Source organism: Mustela putorius, unplaced genomic scaffold (assembly GCF_011764305.1).
Source record: "Mustela putorius furo isolate JIRA1106 unplaced genomic scaffold, ASM1176430v1.1 tig00000421_pilon_pilon_pilon, whole genome shotgun sequence".
Taxonomy (NCBI): domain Eukaryota; kingdom Metazoa; phylum Chordata; class Mammalia; order Carnivora; family Mustelidae; genus Mustela; species Mustela putorius.
Window position 1 is genome coordinate 6819948 of NW_025421375.1, and position 18771 is coordinate 6838718.

At 37.2% G+C, this 18771-nt stretch overlaps 1 protein-coding gene across 1 annotated transcript in view; it reads left to right on the top strand.

The window, feature by feature from the left end:
- DENND4C (DENN domain containing 4C) overlaps positions 1-18771 on the top strand; it is a 141730-nt gene that overhangs the window by 27546 nt on the left and 95413 nt on the right. The window contains 1 exon segment of the mRNA XM_045079661.1: positions 10428-10749. Within this exon segment, the coding sequence (XP_044935596.1) occupies positions 10445-10749 (305 nt within the window). The 5' untranslated portion in view covers positions 10428-10444.

An 18771-nucleotide genomic window follows, 5' to 3' on the forward strand; every position in this document is an offset into this window, starting at 1 on the left:
TGTGACTGACTTCCTCCACTTAGTGTAATGTTTTCAGGGTTTATCCATATTTAGCATGTATCAGTACTTAATTTCTGTTTATTGCTGAAGATAGTTCATTGTATGGATGTACTACATTTTATTTGTTGCCTCATATGTTGGTGGACATTTGGGCTGTTTTTTGTCTAGTGTATTTTTTGTCTAGTATAAAAAATGTTGACACACATATTTAAAAATTAAAAAAAAATTTTTAAAAATTTGTTTGTTTATTTATTTGTTGAGAGAGTGGAAGCAAGAGAAATCACCGAGGGAAAGGGAGAGGCAGACTCACTCCTGAGCAGGGAGCCCTATGTGGGGCTCGATCCTGGGACCCTGAGATCATGACCTGAGCCAAAGGCAGATGTTCAACTGACTGAGCCATCCAGGTGCTCCTAAAAAATTTTATTTTTGAATTATTTTAGGTTTACTGAAAAGTTGAAAAAGTAGTACAGAGAATTCCTATATTCCTCTATGGTTAACATCTTGTATTATCATAGTGAATTTGTCAAAACTAAGACAACATTGTTATACTGCTTTTAACTAAAATCCAGATTTTATTTTAATCTCACTAGTTTTTATGTTAATGTGATTTTTCTGTTCTATATTCCAATTCAGGGTACCACATTACCTTTAGTGCGTATGTATTTTAAAATTATGAGTTCATACTGATGGCTCTAGTTCAGTTTCAGTACACATATTTGTTTAAATATATTTTTTATTTATTTGAGAGAGAGGGAGAGGGCACATGCAGGGGAGGGAAAAGGGAGAGGGGGCAAGCAGGTTCCCTGCTGAGTAGGGGGCCTGATATGGGACTCGTCCCAGGACCCCGGATCATGACCCAAGCCAAAGGCTGATGCTTAACCAACTGAGCCACCCCGGCATCCCAATACACATATTCTTACTTGCCCTCTGCCATCCTATATTATCTCTCTCTTTTCTTACAGTAAGATCTCTGTCTTCAAACAATTGTTCAGGTATAGAGTACGTACAGAATAATGTTTGAACCATACTACTATAAACCATATCACTATGTCTAAAGGCAGGATTTTTTTTTTCAGTTCTTAATGTTAAATTGTTTAAATTACTTGCATTAGCTCTTTTTTCATTTCTTTTTATGTGATTATATGGTCAATTTGGTATATAATTAGGTTTATTGGCTCATATATTATTAATGGTGAAGTTAGGTATTTAACAACATAAAAAAAAGTTTTTTAAAAGATTTCTTTTATTCATTAGAGAGAGAGAAAGAGAGAGAGCGTGCACAAGTAGTAGTAAAGGTAGAGGGAGAGAGTGAAGCAGACTCTGCACTCAGATGGGAGCCCCAGGTTGAGCTCCAAGGCTCCATCCCAGGACCTGGAGATCATGACCTGAGCTGAAGGCATATGCTTAACTGTCTGAGCCACCAGGCGCCCCTCAAAAACAATTTTTTTTTTTAATAAAGATTTTATTTATTTATTTGACAGACAGAGATCACAAGTAGGCACAGAGGCAGGCAGAGAGAGAGGAAGGGAAGCGGGCTCCCCGCGGAACAGAGAGCCTAATGCAGGGCTCGATCCCAGGACTCTGGGATTATGACCTGAGCCTAAAACAGAGGCTTTAATCCACTGAGCCACCCAGGCCCCCCCCCCCCCCAGATTTTTATAATGGAATTTAGAAATTGTTCTTTTCTAGACTTTTAATTTAAACTTTATAGTGAATATACCCTGCTTAATGGGTTTTGTTTGAACTTAGTAGTGTTTCCAAGAATTCTGAATTAGTTGCCAATATTTTAAAATTTGGAAATTTTACATCAAAAAATCCTGATTTCTGGCTTCTTTTAAGAAGCCAGAAAGAAATTCTGGTTTTGCCAAGTCCATTTGGCAATAATGGATGGATCTCACTAGTAGTGACTGCCTGTGTTCTCTGGTTCCCACGACTCTTATATCCTGCTTGACCCCTTTAGGCATTTGTGTTTGCAGCCTTTCTTTACAACCCTCCTTCTTTACAAAACTTTCAGTGGCAGGTGCAACAGTAGAGAATTACACTGCTTTGTATTTGGAAAAAGGAACTGATTTTGTCTGAAATGACTTTTTCTGTTTTGTAATTTCATGACCCAGCTGGTGTAACTCATGTTGATAATGCTTTCTAAAAGGATTCACCAAGGCTGTATTTTAAATTGCTTAAATGTAGCAAATAAGTTTGATAAAACTGCATTCTCTTTGCAGTTTACATGACATTCACCATTTATTCTGCATGGTTTGGAACACGAAGGAACACACTTTTTGAAGCCTTAAATATTTTTGTTACAGTGAGAAAATTGTGTAAACTACATTTAGCTTTATAGATTGAAGTTACTGACATTTTGTTGATATTAACAGCATTTATTCATTAATGTGTATGCCATTCTAAATAGTAGGAAAGATTATCTTAGCAATAGTTGGAAAATGAAATTTAATTATTAGACTTAATTTTTTTATTTATTTGAGAGAGAGACAGTGAGAGAGAGTATGAGTGAGGAGAAGGTCAGAGAGAGAAACAGACCCCCCATGGAGCTGGGAGCCCGATGCGGGACTCGATCCCGGGACTCCAGGATCATGACCTGAGCCGAAGGCAGTTGCTTAACCAACTGAGCCACCCAGGTGCCCAATTTTTTTTTTTTTTTTTTAAGATTTTATTTATCAGAGAGAGAGAGAGAGAGAGGGAGAGAGCAAGCACAGGCAGACAGAATGGCAGGCAGAGGCAGAGGGAGAAGCAGGCTCCCTCCTGAGCAAGGAGCCCGATGCGGGACTCAATCCCAGAACGCTGGGATCATGACCTGAGCCGAAGGCAGCTGCTCAACCAACTGAGCCACCCAGGAGTCCCTAGACTTAATTTTTATAAATATTTTAATTGTTTTTCAAAAACTTTGGTTAATATAGAGTAATTTTTATTAGAGATAGAGAAGGCCATTTCATAATGATAAAGGGGTCAGTTAATGAAAAGGATGTAACAGTTCTAAATGTTTATTATGTTGATAATGGAGCTTCAAAATACATGAAGCAAAAAACTCGTAAGAATTGAAAGGAGAAATAGATCTGTAATTATAGTCAGAGATTTTAATGTTGTTCTCTTAATAATGGAACAAGGGGACAGAAGATCAGCAAGGATATAGTAGACTTGAACAACACTGTTAACCTACCTGATAGGCATTTGTAGAGCCATCTGTCCAAAACCAGAATACACATGCTGAATTGGTGAAGTACACATGGTATATTTATCAAGACAGGCCATATTCTTAGCCATAAAACTAGTCTCAATAAATGTGAAAGAATTCAAGTCATACATAGTGTATTCTCTGACCACAGTGTAATTAAATTAGAAATTAATAACCAAAGATTCTTGGAAAACTCCAAAGTACAAAATTTGAAAACTGAAAAACACACTTTTAAATAGTCCAGTGGTCAAAGAAAGTACTTTAAGAAAGGGAAATTAAAAAGTGTTTTGAGCTGAATAAAAAGAAAACATACACACATTTTTGGATGCCATTAAAACATTACCTGGGAGGGGCGCCTGGGTGGCTCAGTGGGTTAAAGCCTCTGCCTTCGGCTCAGGTCATGATCCCAGGGTCCAGGGATCGAGCCCCGCATCAGGCTATCTGCTCGGCGGGGAGCCTGCTTCCCTTCCTCTCTCTCTGCCTGCCTCTCTGCCTACTTGTGATCTCTCTCTCTCTCTCTCTGTTAAATAAATAAATAAATAAAATCTTTAAAAAAAAATTACCTGGGAGATTTATAACACTAAATACCTACAATGGAGAAGAAGAGAGGTCTCGAATCAGTGACCCCAGCTTCCACCTTAATAAAATAGAAAATAAGAGTGAATTAAATTTTGCGTAAACAGAGGGAAGGAAATAATAAAGATCAAAACAGAAATCAGTGAAACACAAAACAAAAGCAATAGAGAAAAATTAGTGAAGCCAAAAGATTCTTAGAGAAGATCAATAAAATTGATAAATTTCAGGACACCTGTGTGGCTCAGTGGATTAAGCATCTGTCTTTGGGGCGGAGGGGTTCCTGGGATCAAGCCCTGAGCCCTACATCAGGCTCTTTGCTCAGTGGGGAGTCTGCTTCTCCCTCTCCTGCTCTTCACCCCAAACCCCAGCTTCTCTCTTTCTCTTCTCTGTCTCTCAAATAAATAAATAAAATCTTTAAAAAGCTGAGAAATTTCTGATCACACTGGTTAAGGAAAAAGAAGATCCAAATTACTAAATTGGGGATGAAAGAGGTGACATCACTACATATTATACAGATATTAAAAGTATAATAAGGAAATATTATGAATAACTTGTTAGTAAATATGACAGTTTAGGTGAAATGGACAAATTTCTTGAAAGACACTGCTATATACTAACCTTCTCCTCCCCCCCTTCTGTGATGAAACCGAATTCCCAGGGTGATGGTATTTGGAGGTGGGGCTTTGGAAGGTATTTTGGTCCTGAGGGTAAAACCCTTATGAGAGAAATTATTAAAAGAGATCCCAGAGAGATCCCTCCGCTCCTTTCCATCATGTGAGTTACAGTGGAAAGACAGCCTTTTAGAAACTAGGAACTAGACAATAAAGCTGCCAGTGCCCTGATCTTGGACTTCTCAGTCTCAAGAACTGTGAGAAATAAATTTCTGTTGTTTATAAGCCACTCAGTCTATGGCATTCTGGTATAGTAGCTTGAATGGACTAAGACACAAATGATGAAAGTTTATTCAAGTGGAAGTAGGTAACCTGCATAGCCTATATGTTAAAGGAATTGAATTTATAGTTATAAAAACCTGCCTCCAAAAAAATACTCCAGACCCAGATGAGGTCACAGGTGAACAAACTATCAAACATTTAAAAAGAAGTAATACCAGTTCTATACAAACTATCCCAGAAACTTGAAAAGGAGGGAATTCTTCCCAACTCATTCTGTGAGACTATTAATACCTTGGTACCAAAACTGGATAAAGACATAATTACAAGAAAAGAAAACTACAGACCAGTATCCCTCATTAACATATATAAAATTTCAAGCAAAATTTTAGCAAACAGAATTTAAGAATATATAAAGGGGATTATAGATCATGACCAAGTGGGTTTATTTCAGGAATGCAGTGTTGATTAATAACTTGAAAATTAATCATTGTCATTCACTGTGTTTAACAAAGAGAAAAGTTTCATGTCAGTAAATGCAAAAAAGTTTGTGATAAAGTCTAACGTAGGCTCCTGATAGAAGTCTCAGGATTAGAAAGGAATTTTCTTAACTTGATAAAGAGCATTTACAACAAACCTATGTAACAGGTATTTACTGATAAAAGACTGAATGATTTCCTTGTTAAGATTGGGGACAAAATGAAGATGTTTACTCTCAACATTTCTCTCCTTTTTTTAAAAAAAAGAATGTATTGATTTAAGTAATGTCTACACCCAGCATGGGACTTGAACTCAAAAATCAGAGATCCAGAGTCACAGGCTCTACTCACTGAGCCAGCCAGGTGCCTCTCCTTTTTTTTCCTTTTAAATCAAAGAAATGTGTATTAAAACCTCTCTATACCAATTTTACTCTAACACAATAAACATAAATACAGTTGTAACACCCATTGGATCGTAGATACACTACTGTTGCGGTGGTAAATTGGTATATATTCTTTTCAAAAGACGAGAAGCATGTAATAATAGTTATGCATGGGTTTATATACTCTGATCTAGAAAGCTTGTTCTGGGAGTTTACTCTGTAACTTACCTGAAGCCCAGAAGGTGAATATGGAGAGATGCTTATTGATATATTTTTTGATATATTGTGGCAAATATGTATAACATTTATCATTTGTAAATATACACTTCAGTGGTGTTAAGTACATTGCCAGGGTTGTATAACCATTGGCACCACTATGCTCAAAACTTTTCCATCATCCCCAACATAAACTCTGTATCCACTAAACAGTAACTCTCCATTCTGTCCCTTCCCAGCCCCTGGTAACCTCTACTTTATATTTTCTGTATTTATTCAGTGTACCTCATATAGGAACCATATAATATTTGTTCAGTGTCTTTCTGGGTTATTTCACTTAGCATAAAGTTTTCAGATTTCATCCATGTTACAGCATTTATCAAAATTCAATTTTTTTTTTTATACGGCTGAATAATACTATTATATAAATATATCACATTCAATTTATTTATTTATATTTTGGATGGATATTTGGGTTGTTTTTACTGTTTGGTTACTGTGAATAACGCTGCTGTGAAAAGGTGCTGAGCACCTTTTCATGCGCTTATGGTCATTTGTATATCTTTGGTCAGCATTTCTTCTGAACACTGCACTGAATGTTCTGCCTAGTACAGTAAGATAAGAAAAAGAAATAAAAGCTTCTGTATTGGAAAGAAAGAAGTAAAATTGTCTTTATTCATAGATACTTTATTATCTACGTAGAAAATTTGATGGTACCTACAAAATTCTGCAACTTGTAACTGTATGAAGATTGCAATATATAAGGTCAAGATATAAAATTAAGTGTATCTCTGTGTAGTAGCAAAGAATAATTGGAAATTGAGCTAAAAAGGAAACAGCATCATTTATAATAGCATTAATTATTATGTATTTAAGCAAAATCTGATAAGATGTGAAGGACATAAGCTATAAACTATAAAACAATGAGAGAAAGTTTTACAAGTCTCAATAAATGTAGAGATGAATCTTGTTCGTGGATTTGAAGACTCATCATTGATAGTCTTGCTTAAGTTGACCTATGGTTTCAACACAATGCTAGTTAAATCTTAGTAGGCTTTTTTTGGGGGGGGGGTGTTGGTAGAAATGAACAGGCTGATTCTGAAATGCTTATTGAAATGTAAAGGACCTAAAACAGAATAATCAAAACAGTTTTGAACAAGAACAGAGTTGAAGACTAACACTTCCTGATATCAAGATTTATTATAAAGCTACAGTAATCAAAATCATTTGGTACTGACATTAATAGACAAATAGGTCAGGTCAGTGGAAATAAACAATACAGAGATGAATATAAACATGTTGGTCAGTTGGTTTTTGACTAAAGGTACAAAGGCAGAACAGTGGGGGAAAAGTTCCCTTTTTCAACCAGTGGTACTGGAAAAATTGGGTATCTGTATATAAAAAGTGGATCTTTATTCAGACCTCACTATATACAAAAACTAACTCAAAATGGATCATAGACCTAGGTGCTAAACTTGAAATTATAAAACTTTTAGAGGAAAACATTGGAGAAAACCTTTGTGACCTTAGATTAGATGGTGATTTCTTAAATATGATACCACAAGCATGCCCCATAAAAGAACAGGTTGGTAAACTGAACTTCAAAAATAAAAACTTCTGCCTTTCAAAAGGTACTACTGTTAGAGTAAAAAGATGAGTCAAAGATTGGGAGGAAATACGTATTAAGTATATGCCTGATAAATGATTTTTCTATAGAATATATAAGGAACTTCAGGGGCTCCTGGGTAGCTCAGTCGGTTAAGCGCCTGTCTTCGGCTCAGGTTATGATCATGAGATTCCATGAGATGGGATGGAGTCCTGCACCAGGCTCCCTGCTTCCCTGCTCAGCAGAGAGCCTGCTTTTCTCTCTCCCTCTGCTGCCCCCCCCCCCCCCCCCGCTAGTGTTCTCTCTTTTTCTTTCTGTGTCAAATAAATAAGTAAATAAATAAATCTTAAAAAAATATTAAAGAACTTTAAAAACTCAAGAATGGGGGTACCTGGATGTGGCTCAGTTGGTTGACCGTCTGACTCTGGGTTCAACTTAGATGGTGATCTCAGGGTCTCAGGGTTGTGAGATTGAGCCCCTTGTGGGGCTCCGCTCTCAGCGGGGAGTCTCCTTGTCCCTCTCCCTCCCCTTTGCCTTTTCCGCTCTACCCCTTCTCCTGCTAGCACACAAGCTTTCTCATTTTCTCTCTCTCTAAAATAAATAAATAAAATCTTAAAAAACAAATAAACAAAAAACAACTAAAGAATGAGTAAATAAACAGACCAAGTAGAAAATAGGCAATGATTTGAACAGAAGCTTCACTGAAGGAAATACATGGATGGAAAATAAGCACATGAAAATGGGGTTAACATCACTAGTCATTAGAAACATGCAGTTCACTGGGTACCTGGTAGCTCAGTCAGATAAGCATCTGACTCTTGATCTCAGGGTTGTGAATTCAAGCCCCGAGTTGGGCTTCATATTAGTTGTGGAACCTACTTAAAAAAAAAAAAAGCAAATTAAAATGATAGTAAGTATCACTTTAGGCATATTAGAGTTACCTACATTTAAAAGACTGACCGTATGGAGCTTTAGGGAGGATGTGGGACAACTGGAAGTCTCCCATACGGATGGTAGGAATATGAAATGGTATACTCACCTAGGAAGGTGTTTGGCAGTTTTTTAGAACTATGTTTACCTAGCATTTCATCTTAAGAATGACCTAAGGTGAATGAAAGCATATGTCCATAAGGCTGATACATGGGTGTTTATGACTGCTTTATTTGTAGTAACTCCAAACTGAAAATAACCCAGATGTCTTCGTAAGGTCAGTAGGTAAACATACTGTGGTGTACTCAGCGGTGGAATAATGCTTGCAGTAAAAAGGAATGAGGAGCTCCTGGCTGGTTCAATCGGTAGGGCAGATGAATCTTCCATTTCCAGGTTGTGAGCTGGGTATAGAAATTACTTAAAAAAAAATTTAAAAAATATAAATAGGAAAGAACTATTGTTATAAACAACAGCATGAATGAATCTCAAAATAGTTACAAAGAAAGGTAGACAAAAAAGAATGCATGCTATAGGTGGTGCCAGGGTGGTTCAGTGGGTTAAAGTTTCTGCCTTCGGCTCGGGTTGTGATCCCAGGGTCCTGGGATCGAGCCCTAAGTCGGGCTCTCTGCTCAGCAGGGAGCCTGCTTCCCTTCCTCTCTCTCTCTGCCTGCCTCTCTGCCTACTTGTGATCTCTGTCAAATAAATAAGTAAAATCTTAAAAAAAAAAGAATGCATTCTGTATGATTCCATATATATCAGTTCTAAAAACTATAGTGACAAAGCAGATTACTCATTGCCTGGGGAGGAAGAGATACGAGGGGGTATATGAAAATTCGGGGTTTGAATGGATATGTTTACTGTCTTGATTGTGGTAATGATTTCACAGGTATATATATTTATGAAAATTTACACTCTAAATATGTACATGTTATTGTATGTAAATTGTACTTAAAATTTTAATTTTAGTTTTTTGGAAGATTTTGTTGATTTATTTGACAGAGATCACAAGAAGGCGGGGTGGGCGGAGCATGTTCGCCACTGAGCACAGAACCCCATGAGGGGCTCGATCCCAGGACTCTGAGCTCAAGACCTGTGACCTGAGTTGAAGGCAGAGGCTTAACCCGCTGAGCCACCCAGGCCCCAAATAAAGTTGATTTTAAAAAGCACATGAAATCCGTGAAAATATTTAAAACCTTAGAAGCCTAATTTTATTTTTCGAGGTGCCAAGTTTAGAGATAATAGAAATCTTTACTCAGTGTTGATAATCTCTGGGTTTCTACCATGTATTACCTAAGTCTCTTAATATGTGTTTTATGTATAATTTTGTCTTCTTTGGTTATAGTATTTTATACCTTATCTGGTATTTACATAGGAAATACATAATGACTTCTGAACTTACTTAGTTTACATGGTGTTCTCATAAAGTTCCTTTTCCATAAGGAACAGACTCCTAACTGGATTAAGAGACCAGTTTGATCATGTTTATTACTATTACCTTTATTATTATTATTTTTTTGTCTTAGACCTTGACTTAATTTGTGATGAACTCAATTCATTTGTTTAAATGTGAAGCTTAGGGCGCCTGGGTGGCTCAGTGGGCTAAGCCGCTGCCTTCGGCTCAGGTCATGATCTCAGGGTCCTGGGATCGAGTCCCACATTGGGCTCTCTGCTCAGCAGGGAGCCTGCTTCCCTCTCTCTCTCTCTCTGCCTGCCTCTCTGTCTACTTGTGATCTCTGTCTGTCAAATAAATAAATAAATAAAATCTTTAAAAAAAAATAAATGTGAAGCTTAGCCTTAGGAATTTGGTACCAGAAGAGAATGATTTTTTTTAAGTGGTCTGAAGTTTGTTCATTAAGTACATATGCTGAAGCACCATAGCCCATTTGATTATTCTGACAGTTTCATTATTCTTCACAGGGCCTTGGCACATGAGAGGATCATAGTTGCCTTACAAATGAGTTGATTCTGTAAACTTGTACTTGGAGCAGGTAAAAACTGACAAGATAATACTGAAACAGGCTGCTTCTCTGGAAGGACAGCAGTTGGATTATAAGTCCAGCTGGGTGATCACTGCTAACTCAGGAGTATTTGACTTTAGGAAGTCAAGATGTAGTGTCTTATTTAATGGATGTCTTTTTTCTTTTTTTCCTCTTCTAGGAAATACAGTAGCAACCATGATAGAAGATAAAGGGCCAAGAGTGACTGACTACTTTGTTGTGGCAGGTCTCACTGACACATCTACTCTTTTAGATCAAGAACTAAATCGTTTAGATACTAAGTCAGCTGGGCCCAAAGCTCCCATTACAGACATTGCAGTTATTAACAAATCTGCTGGCGAAACAGTACCTGAAGGTTACACCTGTGTTGAAGCCACTCCATCAGCTCTCCAAGCAAATTTGAACTATGGAAGTCTGAAAAGCCCAGAACTTTTCCTCTGTTACAAGAGAGCAAGAGATAAACCACCCCTTACCGACATTGGGTATGGTGACTTACTTTCTTTTGCTGTTGTGAAGGAAATAACATTTATTCAAAGTGCATGCAAATAGAAATTTTAAATCCTTGGTAGTTCTGTTACTTGTTACTTCAGGATCGAGTGTAGTAAGATATTACATATCTCTATCCACCCTTACTGAATTTCTCTGCATTGTACTTGAATCATTAGATCATTTCCTTTCAGAAGATTGAAATGAAGGCATTGGAGCCTGAAATATGATTCCATTTCTCTTGTACTTTTTAGATAAGCTTAGTAATTAAAAATAAAAGAGCAAGTAGCTATAATAAAAGACTATATTTTTAAGGAGCTACTTAGATTATGTGTTGAGGTTTTATAAAGCCCTGAACTCCTTTAACAAAGGAACATTCCTGTTTAAAAAACAAACAAAAAACTGTGCTGTGTGGATTTTAGTCCCAGAGGGAGGAGGTATTTACAATTTAGAATGACTGTAGTTGTTATAAGGCATTTAGTATCTAGTCCACAGCCAGAAAAGTACATTCTTTGTAAAAGCCTTTTTCCCAAAAATGTCTACATTAACCCTCTTTTGCAAATGAGATGCTTTTAGAATACCTGTGATTACTACTTTAATAGGTATACATGTCATGTAGTAAGCTGTTCTGATTATTATAGTAAAAACATATAGGTATTTGAGAGCATCTTAGGAAGTATTTGAGATCAGCTTGTCCATTTATGTAAAACATGAAGTTAGAATTTTGATGGGAATTGCATTTAATCTATAGATCAAATTATGGAGTACTGCTGTTTTTATACCAATTACATCTTCTAACTTATGGATGTGAGTTATCTTTCCTTGTATTTAGACCTTTAGTATCTTTCAGCAGTGTTTTGTAGTTTTTTTTTTTTAAAGATTTTATTTATTTATTTGACAGACAGAGATCACAAGTAGGCAGAGAGGCAGGCAGAGAGAGAGAGAGGGAAGCAGACTCCCTGCTGAGCAGAGAGCCTGATGCGGGACTCGATCCCAGGACCCTGAGATCATGACCTGAGCCGAAGGGAGCGGCTTAACCCACTGAGCCACCCAGGCGCCCAGTGTTTTGTAGTTTTTAGTGTACAAGTCTTTCACCTTTTAATTTGTTTTATTCCTACGTATCTTATTCTTTTGGATTCTATTAAACATGGGATTGTTTTCTTGATTTCTTTTTAGATTGTTCATTGCTGTTGTATACAAACACAGCTGAATTTTAATTTCATGTGTTAATCTTATACCCTGCAAGTTTGCTGAATTTGTTAGCTCTAATAGCTTTCTTTTGTATATTCAGGGATTTTTAAAAAATATATAGGATCATGTTGTCTGCATATATAGCTAGTTTTACTTCTTCCTTTGCAGTTTGTTGTATTTGCTCCCTTGTCTTATTGCTCCATCTAGAACTTAACGTACAGTGTAGAATAGTGGTAGCAAAAACAGACATTCTTGGCTCATTCCTGATCTTAGGTGGAAAGCTTTCGGTCTTTCACCCTTGAATATGATATTAGCTGTGGGTTTTTCAGAAATGCCAATTATCATATTAAGAAAGGTCCCTTCTAGGGCACCTGGGTGGCTCAGTGGGTTAAGCCGCTGCCTTCGGCTCAGGTCATGATCTCAGAGTCCTGGGATCGAGTCCTGCATCGGGCTCTCTGCTTGGCGGAGAGCCTGCTTCCCTCTCTCTCTCTCTCTGGCTGCCTCTCCATCTACTTGTGATTTCTCTCTGTCAAATTAATAAATAAAATCTTTAAAAAAAAAAAAAAAAAGAAAGGTCCCTTCTGTTTCTGATTTTGTGAGAGATTTGTCATGAAATTGTGTTGGATATTTTTCAGATGCTTTCTTTGTTAATTGAGATCATGCAGGCATTTCCTTCTTTCTATTAATGTGATGTACTACATTGATTTTCTTACGTCAGATCTCTTAATGTCATCACAATACCACATTGTAGAAATGATTGATTACTTAATATCATCATATATCCAAATTTTCCTGATTGTCTCATGAAGTTGTTGTTGTTGTTGTTTTTTTTAATGGTTGCTGGTTTGTCTTTTCTTCTCTTTTTTTAAAGGTTTTATTTATTTATTTGACGGAGAGAGAGATCACAAGTAGGCAGAGAGGCAGGCAGAACGGGGAGGGAAGGAGGTTCCCCACTGAGCAGAGAGCCCGATGTGGGGCTCAATCCCAGGACCCTGAGATCATGACCTGGGCCAAAGGCAGAGGCTTAACCCAGTGAGCCACCCAGGCGCCCCATGGTGTTTCCGATAATAGTTGTTCAGATATTAAGAAAGGTAATGAGCTCTGTTCCATTTGACCACCACTTGTTGTCTTTGTCATCTTTTCTACTTTTGCAGTTGAGCTCTGGGGAAGTGGTCCTAGGTCCTCATTACATTCAGATTTCTGAAGTCAAAGGATGATTTGTCATTCTCTTACCTGACATTTATGCAGCATCTGTCTGACTCCTTAAGTATTGGCCACCTTGTTGAGCTCTGTGATTCTCCTTCAAGTTAATACAGTTAGGATGGTGGTCATATAGCTTTATAGGATCCCTGGGAACAGGAGCCAAGTTAGAAAGGGCTGAGAAATTATTGGAATTGGATTAATAGAGCTTTTTGAAAGCTTGACTTTAAGAGAGAGAGAGAAGATAGTTATGGGCTTTGCTATTTAATAAAACTGTGGTCGTTGAACCAGTATCATCTGTAAGGCCTGGAAAATGTTAGAACTTCAGAGTCTCAGGCACTGCCCCAAACCTCCTGAATTAGAATCTGTATTTTGACGAAATCCCCAGAAGCAACTGTTGAGGATACCTGGGGGGTAAGGCAGTATGGAGTCATGGGCTGTTTTTTAACTTTCTTCCAGAGGATAACCTTGAACATCTTTATTTGAAGGAAATAAACCAATGGAAAAGAAAGGGTGAAAATAAAAGAACAAGGAGATATTTGATAGAATAAAATGATGAAACAGATTGAAGGGGTAATGTCAGCAGCATCAGTGACTGCATTAGCCTTTGATGGGAGGGGCTTTTCCTTAGAGAAGGGGCAAGGAGGTTACAATTGGTTAATTCAGGACATGTAATCGTTTTATGATAGTTCTTTTCATTTTTTTCACGAGTTTTTTAAGAAGGTAGGTAATATCCATAGAAGGATGGGTACAGTGTAAAGTTTTGGTAATATCAATGTCAGTTGGTGCAAATCAAGCCAGGGACATAACTTGTGTTTCAGGCTCCAATGTTGACTGTTAGCTGTCTCTAAAGAAATCTTTTCATATCCTCCTCCTCATCCCCATAACAATGCAGTCATGATTGAAAGGATTTGTAGTTTTCAGAGACTGTTGTTGCTTGTGGTTCAGGGCCACAACTTGAAATGATGACTTAGATAATTATACTTAGATACTTTCAGATTGCAGGTCACTCTTTCATATACGTCTTGTAGTTCCCCCAGTTTGCAGATCCAGGTTTCCCAGAGTGTAGGTTGTCTGTTAGTTAATCATGCTGGTAAATTTTTCTTTCCAGATCAGATCATTGTTAATATCTGGTGACTGCAATATTTTGACCTGTCTACCCCACTCTCCCCCCATTTAAGCATGTGAGTGAGGAGATGAGATATTCATCAGGGTTGGTTTTTTTTTTTTTTTTTAGAAAAATGTTATTTAAGTTTAAAGTATAAAGACCTGATATTCCACCATAATATCAAATACTCTGTGAAGTATGATTTAAATAGTACAATATAGGGGCACCTGGGTGGCTCAGTGGGTTGGGCCCCTGCCTTCGGCTCAGGTCATGATCTTAGGGTTCTGGGATCGAGTCCCACGTGAGGCTCTCTGCTCAGTGGGAAGCCTGCTTCCCCCTCTCTCTCTGCCTGCCTCTCTGACTCTTGTCAAATAAATAAATAAAATCCTTAAATAATAAAATATATTATCTTATGTGTCAGATATGTTTATTAAGATAAAGAATCACAAATTACTGTATACTTTTCTTATTTTCCCCATTTATCAGATTCATTGATTTAAAAAAATATATTTTATTTATTTGAGAGAGTGAGAGTGCACGTGTGCACGAGAGAGAGAGAGTATGCACTCCCATGCATGAGCAGAAGGGGGTAGGGGTAGAGGTAGAGGGAGAAGCAGATTCTCTGCATAATTTTTCTATTATTTATTGACATTTTGCAGAGTCTTGCCAGTTGTCTTATAGAATGTCCCCCACTCTAGATTTATCTGATTGTTTCCTCCTTATGTAGTTTAACTTAGTATCTTATTGTCAGTTTACTGGATGTTAGTTTTATTTATTTATTTTATTTTATTTTATTTTTTTTAAAGATTTTATTTATTTATTTGACAGAGAGAAATTACAAGTACACTGAGAGGCAGGCAGAGAGAGAGAGAGAAGGAAGCAGGCTCCCTGCCGAGCAGAGAGCCCGATGTGGGACTCGATCCCAGGACCCTGAGATCATGACCTGAGCCGAAGGCAGCGGCTTAACCCACTGAGCCACCCAGGCGCCCCTGGATGTTAGTTTTAAAGTCTGAATTAAATTTATGAGTATTTTTAGCAAGAATACTTACAGGTAGGGCTAGCATTAGGAAGGGATGTAGTGTCCATTGTCCCATAATTAGTGATGTGTTCAGTTCAGTCACTTAGTTAAGATGGAATTGCCAGATATCTTTTGTTATTTTCATTGTTATTTAAGTAATTTGTAGAATTTTGGGCCTTGTTTAAATACCTGGTTCCCTAGTTCCTTTTCACCTCTCATTTTTTAGGATCCTTTGATCATTGCCTGAATTAGATCTTGTATGGCAGGGGATGTAAAATGAGACTTTTCTAATTCTGTCATTTAAAAAATAAATTTTTTAACTGGCAGTTTTCTTAGAGAGCTTGAATGAAGTTTTTTCTATTCTCTTTCTCTTTTTTATTGTTTTGAGAATAACTAAGAAACTGGATTTTAATTTATTCTGTGTGATAAAAACCTATTATAATCCCTAGTCTGTTTGCTCCTATGGTCCCAGGTTTGGCCAGTGGGAGCCCTTTCCAGCTGACTGCTTTGCCAAACAAAATCTGGATTTATGTGTGTTCATTGTTACTGAGGTGTCATACATACACACACACACACACACAGACACACAGACACATACATATGTTCATATATATTTATGAGCTCCTTATCCTTGGAATAAGACCTATCAAGCATTTACAGAGTACTTACTGTGTTAAAAAACTGTATGAAGCAGTGTTTCTGTGTGGTTATGTTACCCATTTGTTATACAGTATGCAGTTAGGTTCATCTGTTGCTATTTGTGTTAAACTTGTTTTAGAAATATTTTCTGTTAATATGGAATATATTGTCACAGCTCAAAACATGTAAAAAGATATATTTAGAGAAGTATTGCTTCAGTCTTTGTTTCCTTTACTTTTTTCTCCATACTTTCTGCCCTCTTCTCCCCTGTTAATGCACTTTTTGATTTATCCTTTCACTGTGTTTTTACAAAAATAAACACATAAGTGTATTTTTATACACTTATTTATACTCTTAAACAAACCATAAATACAGTATACACTATTTTACACTTTGCTTTTGTCACCCAACAGTATATCCTCGGAATCACTCTGTATTTGAACATGGAGGTCTTTCTCATTTTTTTTGTAACTCTGTAGTACCTATTTGTGTGGATGTATGTACTTTATTCATCCAAACCTCTGTTGATGGACACTTTGGTTCTGTCCAGTCTTATGCTATGACAGGAATGCTTTGGTGAATAACTGTGTATGTATTATTACATATTTGTAGAAGTGTATTTTCAGGTTGTCCAGGAAGGGCATTGCTGGGATAAAAGATAAATGCATGCGTAATTCTCTTAAATCTTACCACATTTCTCTCCATTGTGTCATGCAACCATCAATATATGATACATGTGCTTCTTGCCCTCCAGTCCTAACCACAAAATAGGTGATCAAATTTTTGAATTTTTGTCAGTCTCCCAGTCGAGAAGCTGACAAAAATTTAAAAGTTTGATACTGACAAAAATTCAAAAATTTGATCATCTGTTTTGTGTCAGAGTAATTTTAATGAGATTAACTATTTTTTCATTTGTTTAAGGACCATTTTTCATTTTCTTCTTTTGTGAATTGTTAATGTCTTTGGGCACTGACTTTGTTTATGTCTTTTTAACAACGGGTTTTTGGGATGTCTGGTGGCTCAGTTGGTTGAGTGTCTGCCTTCGGCTCAGGTCGTGCCAGGGTCCTGGGATTGAGTCCCACATCGGGAACCCTGCTTCTCCCCTGCCTACCACTCCTCTGCTTGTGCTGGTGCTCTCTCTTGCTCTACCTGACAAATAAAGGAAATCTTAAAATATAATAAAAAAAAACAACAGGTTTTGGCCTTGGTTTGTTTGTTTGTTTTTACAGTATGTTTTTATGTATTAGGAAGGTGAACTTTTTGTGAAATAAGTTTCCGGATTTCTTTTCAGGTTTATAATACGTCTTTTCACTTACATTTTTTTCATGTAGAGTTTACTTGATGAAGTTTCTTTTCTTTTAAGATTATTTATTTATTTATTTGGCAGAGAGAGAGAGAGAGAGATCGCACGTAGGCAGAGAGGAAGGGGGAAGGAGGCTCCCTGCTGAGCAGAGAGCCTGATGCGGGGCTCAAACCCAGGACCCTGAGATCATGACCTGAGCTGATGGCAGAGGCTTTAACCCACTGAGCTACCCAGGCACCCCAGAAGTTTATTTTATTGCTTCTGGATTTTGAGTCATAGTTATATTTTTCCCAGTGCTAAGTTTTCTTTTAGTACTAGTATATTTTCATTCTTGACATTTGTTTTTTTTAAAGATTTTATATATTTATTTGTCAGAGAGAGAGAGCACAAGCAGGGGGAGTGGCAGGAAGGGCAGGCAGAGCAGGCAGAGGGAGAAGCAGGCTCCTCACTGAGCAAGGATCCCCAGGACCCTATGATTATGACCTGAGCCGAAGGCAGCAGCTTAACCCACTGACATTTTCATTCTTGACATTTATATCTGTGATCTGCTGGAGCTTTTTCTGGTATATGGTGTGAAGTTCAGATACACAGTTTTATTTTTTTCAGAAATTGTAGTTCAGTTATTCAAGCACTGCTTATTACTATGAAAAGCCCATATTTCTTACAGTATATTGAGGTGTCACCTTTATCCATTTCTGGTATTTCTTTTGTATTCGTTGTTCTTTCTATTGACTCATTTGCCAGTACTATCCTGATTTAAATATAGAGGCTTTATACTGTATTTTAATATTTAGTTGAGTTTTATCAGTTTTACTGAGACATAATTCAGATATCACACAATTCAACCCTTTCAGGTATACAATTTATTGGTCTTTAGTATATTCACAGATTTGTGCAGCTATTACAGCTAATTTTAGAACATTTTAATCCCCCTAAAAGGAGACCCTGTATTCATCAGCAGCCGTTCTCTGATGTCCCTTTCCACCCTCTAGCCCTAGGCAACTACTGATCTAATTTTGTCTCCATAGATGTGCCTCTTCAGGGCATTTCATATAAATGGAATCATACTACTTGTGGTCTTTTTTGTGTAGGTTCTTTCAGTTAACATGGTTACAAGACATCGATCTTGTACCTCATTGCCCTTTTTTTTGGTAAGTTTATTTAAGTAATCTCTGCACCCATTGTGGAACTCAAACTCGTGATCCTGAGATCAAGAGTCAAATGCTCTTCTGACTGAACCATGCAGGCACACCTGTACCTCACTGCTTTTTATTGCTGGACAATATTCTGTTATATACATATGGCACATTTTATGTGTCTTTCCAGTAGTTGGTGGACTTAGATTGTTTCCACTTTTTGGCTGTTATGAATAATGCTGTTAAATGTGTATTTGCATACCAGTTTTTGTGCAGATGGATGTTTTCATTTCTCTTGGGTATATTTCTAGAAGTAGAATTGCTGAGTTATACAGAAACTCCATGCTTAACCCTTTGAGGAACCACTGGACTGTTTTCCAAAGCAGTGTTGCTTCCCACCAGCATTGTATAGAGATTCCAGTT